At 38.9% G+C, this 6,984-nt stretch overlaps 1 protein-coding gene across 8 annotated transcripts in view; it reads left to right on the forward strand.

Annotated features, from left to right (window-relative positions):
- myrf (myelin regulatory factor) overlaps positions 1-6,984 on the forward strand; it is a 40,257-nt gene that overhangs the window by 25,520 nt on the left and 7,753 nt on the right. For all 8 annotated transcript variants that reach the window (XM_015392674.1, XM_015392677.1, XM_015392669.1 and 5 more), the window contains exons 12-16: positions 1,306-1,506; positions 4,676-4,784; positions 4,897-5,006; positions 5,084-5,244; positions 5,327-5,399. In XM_015392674.1, coding sequence (XP_015248160.1) covers positions 1,306-1,506; positions 4,676-4,784; positions 4,897-5,006; positions 5,084-5,244; positions 5,327-5,399 — 654 coding nt within the window. The remainder of the gene's footprint in view (positions 1-1,305; positions 1,507-4,675; positions 4,785-4,896; positions 5,007-5,083; positions 5,245-5,326; positions 5,400-6,984) is intronic.

Raw genomic sequence — 6,984 nt, forward strand, 5'->3', positions numbered from 1 at the left:
GATGAAGTCTGGAGGAGAACTGACGGTTTCCTCCTGTGAACCCCCTTTATACCAAAACGCTGCCAATACGCCATTATACAGTAGCTGGAAGGTAGAAACACGTTCAGCGCTCGTCTGGAACACGGCAGATACGCTGATATGTTGGAGAGAAGTTCTGGATAAGTTACGCAGAGGTTACTGAGAGGTTTAGGATCAGCTAGACGCCACGACTGATGAGGAACTGACACTGAACGGATGTCGACCATCAGATAACTGACCTGGAACTGACGGACCACGGATGGCAGACGCTGGAATACGGAGGGAGATTCTGGCATCCTCTGAATTTCTTGACATACTCGCCGTATGTCAGCGCACTCATAACTTATATAAAACGTAACCATAACTTATGGATCCAGGGATCCATTCTTCCCAGTCACGTCTTTCCACTTCCACATCGCAGTCTTGGTGACAGTAGACTGAAACAGGCCCCTCTGGCAGGGACCCTAAGAAGGCCAAGATCCAGTCAGAGTTATCTCTCCTACTGGAAGGTCCATCATCCACCTGGATGAACCCAAAGGCTGGGAGCTTGAAGCAAACCCACCAAGGCCTTTTCTCTGTTGGCATTAAGCTGCATCTCAATCCTGGCACAAATCCCTGCATCATGTATTTCCATTTTCAAAACATGGCTGCAAAACATTTTTAAAATGTTTCCAACCAAATTTGATAAATACCGTTTCCTGAATCTAAAGTGTAAAATTAACCAAAAGTAAAATACAGCTTCTGCTAATAACGTTTTGCTGGACAGCAACGGCTTTGTATTTATCTGAACTGCATGAGATTGAAAAAGTTATTTTAAGCTTTTTGTTTTTTCATGTTTTTGGGACTTTTTGCTTTCATCATTGAAAAAAATAAGATATTTATGATGCATTGATTAAAACATTCATGTTATGAACAGAAACAAATAAAGTGATGGTAGAAAAAAGTAGTAAATATTGAGTTTTTGTTTAAATCTAGCATTTTATTTTTAAATGTTTCTTCTTTATTTTTGCTTCATAAGTGGCTGAAATATGAATGCTGTATTTAGATTTTATCATTTTAAGTTAGATTGAAATGTTTTCCCTTCAGGGTCATTAGTCAGATTGTTCAGTCAGTCCAGCACATGATGAATGATGTTCTGTTTTACTCACTTATGGGATCTGAATCCTGTAGCGTCCGTGAATCTGATTCCCAGTGTACCTCTGGTTTTGTGAATCTGATTCCCAGTGTACCTCTGGTTTTGTGAATCTGATTCCCAGTGTACCTCTGGTTTGGACTTTTCTGCGACAGGCATCCAACCCGGGCCAGTTTGAAAGTGACAATGAGGTTTTATGGCAGCGAGGGCAGCTGCCAGACTCCGTTTACCACCACGGCAGAGTGGGCATCAACACGGACCGTCCAGATGAGGCCCTGGTTGTTCATGGCAACCTGAAAGTCATGGGTTCACTGGTCCATCCGTCCGACATCAGGGCAAAAGAAAATGTCCAGGAGGTGAGGATGGGTGTGTGTGGGTGGATGCACGGCTTATCAACATGAATATTATCATCCACATTCCCCTCACTTTGCAAAATGGCTGCAATCTTTCTCATAACAGGAAATTAAAGTTTTACTAACATCAATTTTTATAATGAGTCTACAATATTCATTCCAGAATAAACATCTATGTTTTTGCAGCGTCTTTCTTTTGCATCTGGGATGTTCTTCTTATTTGTGGCTCATTTAACTATTTCATGACCTGTTGGTCACTAGACTCCAACTTATATAAACTGGATTGTTTTTTTTTTTTTTTTTTTATTGGCCAGACAGACAAATGAGTTTCTATTAAGTGCTTTTAGACACTGAGAACCAATCAGGGTCTAAAAGTTCCAAGATTAAGGTTTATATTCCTATTTTCAGAAAACTACAGCTTTAATAAAAAGTTTTTTTAAAGACTGGAATAATTGGAGCTCAGGGTCTTATTGTTATATTGTTTATTTTATTTTGAATTATTTTTTTCAGAAGTGAGGGGGGGATGCAAATATTATACATGATATAACTATTATATATAAGTTCAGTGTGTTTTCTAGTAGATCTTCTGTTTGTTTCCTTTAATTTCTCTCTGCTCTCCTCTCCTGATAAAAGATATGGATGAAAATAAACAATAATCTGGGGTTCATTAATCCATGTAGATTAAAAACACAGATTTACAACTATTATGAGCTTGGATTTAGAAAATCACATTCATAGATTATATTTTTTCCTTTTTGATGATAATGTAATATTTAACTATTATATATTTGATTTATCAGCTCTTTTTTTTTTTCAATCTTTATTTATTGTAGTTAACTCGGTAAACAATACATTCCAAGGCAATATGGAATATAAAAAAACAAAAAACACAGAACAAAAACAAACCAAAGCATAACACCATAACAGAGCCTGTATATAGTTATGTAACATCCAGTATCTCCTTATATTTCAGCCATTTATCAGCTCTTTCAGTGAAACAAATTGAATTAACAATGTTACTGAGAGCTTTTTAAAGCAGAGGAGGATCTGCTGCTTTATGGATCCAGTGAAGGTGGACGGATGCTACACAATTCTATGAATGTTTCTCTTTCTTTTTTCAGACATCCTGGCTGCGAATCTAATAACCAAACAAACACGCCTATGAGACCAATTCAAAGATTAGTTTAATTAATGCACCTGCTATAACAGCCCTTCTAGATAATGTGACCCTATGAGAAGAAGAAAAGGCTCATTTCCAGCAGCAGACTTCCTCACCGTCTGTTTGCTGACCAAAGTTTTTTCTCTAAGACTGAAACTGCTGGAGCTTTTAATTTATCTAAAAACTCCAAATCGTCCCAGAAAGCAGAGATAAAGACTTTCCACCATACTGTTGTAATTACGGTAGCGTAGAACTTCTGGCCGTCCAATCACAGACCGGATTCAGTGGCGCATCAGATGTTTGGAACAGTGAGCTTAATTCTCAGGAGTGACAGCGGTGAAGCCAACCGCACAAGATGGAGGGCCAATCAGGAGCTTGTGGGCGGGTCTTAACTCAGGGATGAGGGATTTAGCTTGAGCTGCAGTTTTCCGCTTGGTCCTAGTGCTCAACGATTGTCTGTGTGCGAAACATTGTGTTTGGACAGTAAAAGTGCAGTGAAGATGCCCCCCCCCCATGCTGTCATATTTACTGCTTCATTTATTGAGGCCATTTTCTATCAAATTATTCATCTTCAAATAAACTTAGACACAGTGAACATAAAACATGTTTTGATGCGTGCAGCTTTTCAACAGTGAATGAGGGGAAAGAACATTTCCATTTATGAAGTCCAGCAGTGATCAAAATGTAAACAGTGCAGGAGGAAAGGACAATCAGTTTAAAATCATGGAGCAAACAGCATTGGTATGGAAAGCAGTCAGAGCAGTGCAGAATAAATAAATATGGTTCAACAAGCAGTAGAACACAGAGTTATGTTCTATTTAAAGGGATTATTAAAAAATATGATGTGTTCAAGTGTGATAAAGAGTCTGGATTAGAGTTCATCACTTCAGAACTCTGATGGCGGTGGGGAGGAGGAGTCTGTTGCAGAACCTGCAGCGGATGCTGTGAAGCCTCTTCCAGCAGGGAGAACAGTCCATGGGGGGGTCATTGATGAGCAATAGACACCAAGCGTTTGTAGGGATAGTGTTTACTTAGTCCTTTTTAATCCTGTAAAGATGCTTGTGCTGAATGCAGACTTTAACATCTGCCAGCAGCTTTATTACATAATTTGGAACTTGAGCTAAAATCACATTAAAACATTAAACCCTGATCTAGAAAAGCCATCTGAGAGGAAATGTTGCCCCATATTGTGATTTCTACCTGTACTGAACAAAGACTCCATTCATGAGAATCCAGAGGGGAATAAAGGGAGCAGGAACAAATAAAAGCAAATGATAGAAACCTCAGTCAGTCCCATTGGAGGACAATAAAGACATTTACATTATATTTAAGCAGTAAATCAGCTCTTATTGGAAAACCCATTAAAACCTGCTGCTGATTATGTTAGATTTTCTTTTTTTTTAGCTACTGTAACCAGATTGCAGCCTTATTGAAGAATGTCAGATGTTTTTTGGCTGCTTTGTCCAGTGCTGCTAGTCAGCCGGAAAACTCTGAGTATAAAACAGGACAATAGCAGAACTACTTCTATCTTTACCTTAAAATTACATTCTTAAACAAATATATACATCACAGCCTAAAGCATTATACCTTTGAGTCGTGGGTTTATGATAATTTCTTCTACTTGCCTTAACATTATGAAGCCAAATACTGTAGAGCAAACTGGCAGGATCCTGTTTGAGAGGAATGATCTTTATATCCCTGCATGGCTCAGAATGCAGTTATTTAAAAGCACAAAGGAAAAATAACCTTTTCTTTATCTGATGCGGGTAGACGTTAGGAGGGGGTACTATTAAACATGTTGCTAACCTTTTATCTATCAGGTTATGAAATTTTAAACAGCTTTTTTCAGTATTGCACAATTATCCTAATATTATTTTAGCTGTTATCTCCACTTCCTTAGATGTGCTGTAGAGTTGCATCCTCTCTTATCTGCTTTTTAAGCTGTTTTAAGTCAAATGAAGCAACCTTTATTAGCAGCATGCACCATGTGATGCCATGTCATCCTGTCATTAGGTCAACACCACAGACAATTTAAAACGCATTTCCCAGATGAGGCTGGTCCATTACCAGTATAAGCCTGAATTCGCCGCCACTGTGGGGATAGAGAACAAAGCAGAGACGGGTAATGGCCGCTCGCCTGCAAACTTCCTGTGTTCAAAATCTGCCTGTTCACAGATTAAACCTAAACGTTGGAATGGAGTCTGCTTCTACAGGTTTCCCTGTTTCCCATGCAGGTGTAATCGCCCAGGAGGTTCAGCAGATCCTACCTGAAGCTGTAAATGAAGGAGGTGATGTGGTGTGTGCTAACGGAGAAACTATTCCAAACCTGCTGGTTGTCAATAAGGTTTGTGTTGAAATTGTTGTTCAAAACGAAACGCGTTCAAAAGCAGAAGCATATGATTGCATCTTTTATATTTCAAGGAGCGTATTTTTATGGAGAATGTCGGAGCCGTGAAGGAGCTCTGCAAACTGACAGACAACCTGGAGACTCGAATCGATGAACTGGAGCGATGGAGCCGCAAACTGGCCAAGCTGCGGCGCCTTGACAGCATGAAAAGCACAGTGAGCGGGAGCACGGTCAGGTGAGAGAAACGCAGCAGAAACTCAGCTGATTAGAGACACAGATCCGTCTAAATGAAAATCTGTGTTTCCTGTGTTTTATAGCCAGTCTGGAAGTTATTTTAGCAGAACAGGAAGTGGTCCGCTCAAGAAGAAGACCATCAAAGCCGGATGCAAGGTGAGTGGCAGAGGTTTAGTTTTAGTTAAACCTAAACATTCTTTCTTTCTTCAAATTTAGTTCAATTCTAATCTTTTATAAAAGATCGACACAAAGCTGCGTGTAATGCTGAGGGGTTAAGATAATTATGGTTTTCAATTCTTTTAAGGATTTTCCTACTACAGACGTTAAAAACTGCCGTATTTTTCGGACTATAAGTCGCTCCGGAGTTTAAGTGGCATCAGCTAAAAAAATGCAATATGAAGACAAAAAAAAAATACATATATACGTCGCACCGGACTAAAAGTCGCACCTTTTTGAAAGGTTATTCTATCCATGGAATCTGTGTTCAGCTAACTGGCGCGTGGTCGGCTAGCTACTGCTCGAAGATCGCATTGTTTTATTTCCTAAACGAGCATCTGAGAAGCAGCGATAAGGCGCCAGTTGCCCTGTTGCCTACTCTGCTTGTTTTAAATATCACCACTACGATCATTAAAACTATCACTACTGTTAAAGGCCTACATGTAAAAGGCCGAGACTACAGGCCTATTTCATACCTATTTTAATCAGTTTGCTTTTAGAACATTTTACCGGTCGACCTTATCGCCCCGCGGCTCTTTGGCAATAAAACTGCAGTCACCATGGAGGAGTGTCATTCTTCATTTTAGTTCGATCTTATTTCATATGTAGCCTTCAGCCCTTAGTTAGCTTTTTTTTGCTTTTTTTCATAACCTTCAACCTTTCCTCCAGTCCCTAACTAGTTTTTCACTGCAGACAAACTGTGGTTCAGCTGCCATATTGCCATTTTCCACTGCTTATTTAATCACTTTCAGCTTGAATTCAGCATTATATGAATTTCTTTTGGTGGCATATTTCTATTCATTCGTCGTTTTAATGCTGATTTGTTTTGTTGTGGTAAGTTGTAACATTTTTTCTTTCAGTGGTATTAATAGAATACATGTTGTTGCATGTAAAGCTACATAGCGCCCTCTGGTGGTGAAAAAAAACAAACATATATGTTGCACCAGAGTATAAGTCGCATGGCAGCCAAGTTAATGAAGTTGTCCAGTTAATCATTGATAGAAATACCTTTTCCAGAGCAACAGATGTTTGGGGTCTCTGTCCCAACTTTACAAGTCCAAAAAATCTAGATTAGATTGAGACTAAAGAATTGACTTAAGAATTAGGACCTGCAAACAGTGTAGCTGAGCAGATGTGTTTGGTTACTGAGGTTTTCCAAATAAGTGCAAATTAAATATACATTTAACGTTTAATTTCTCTATCAAATCTGTGTTATTTTGTTTTCTAATGACTTAATTCTTACAGTTGGGTGCAACAAAAAGAGCTTCAGGTAAAGTCATCAAACTCCAGACAATTGAGCTGTTTCATTCATAAAAACAGCAGATTTAGAGAGAATTGACCTAGAATAAACCCAACGTGTTCAGACAAAGATTTACTTTAATAGTGGCTGGATAGATGCAGAGGGGGGGGGGGGGGGGCAATGTCAACTTCAAACTTAAGGTATTTATACATTAATTCTGTTGTGTGTTTTATTCAAGTCATTAAATCATTGGAACGTTAAAACCTTGGTTTGCATGTCTGATGA

Source organism: Cyprinodon variegatus, unplaced genomic scaffold, assembly GCF_000732505.1.
Source record: "Cyprinodon variegatus isolate N-32 unplaced genomic scaffold, C_variegatus-1.0 Scaffold602, whole genome shotgun sequence".
Taxonomy (NCBI): Eukaryota; Metazoa; Chordata; class Actinopteri; order Cyprinodontiformes; family Cyprinodontidae; genus Cyprinodon; species Cyprinodon variegatus.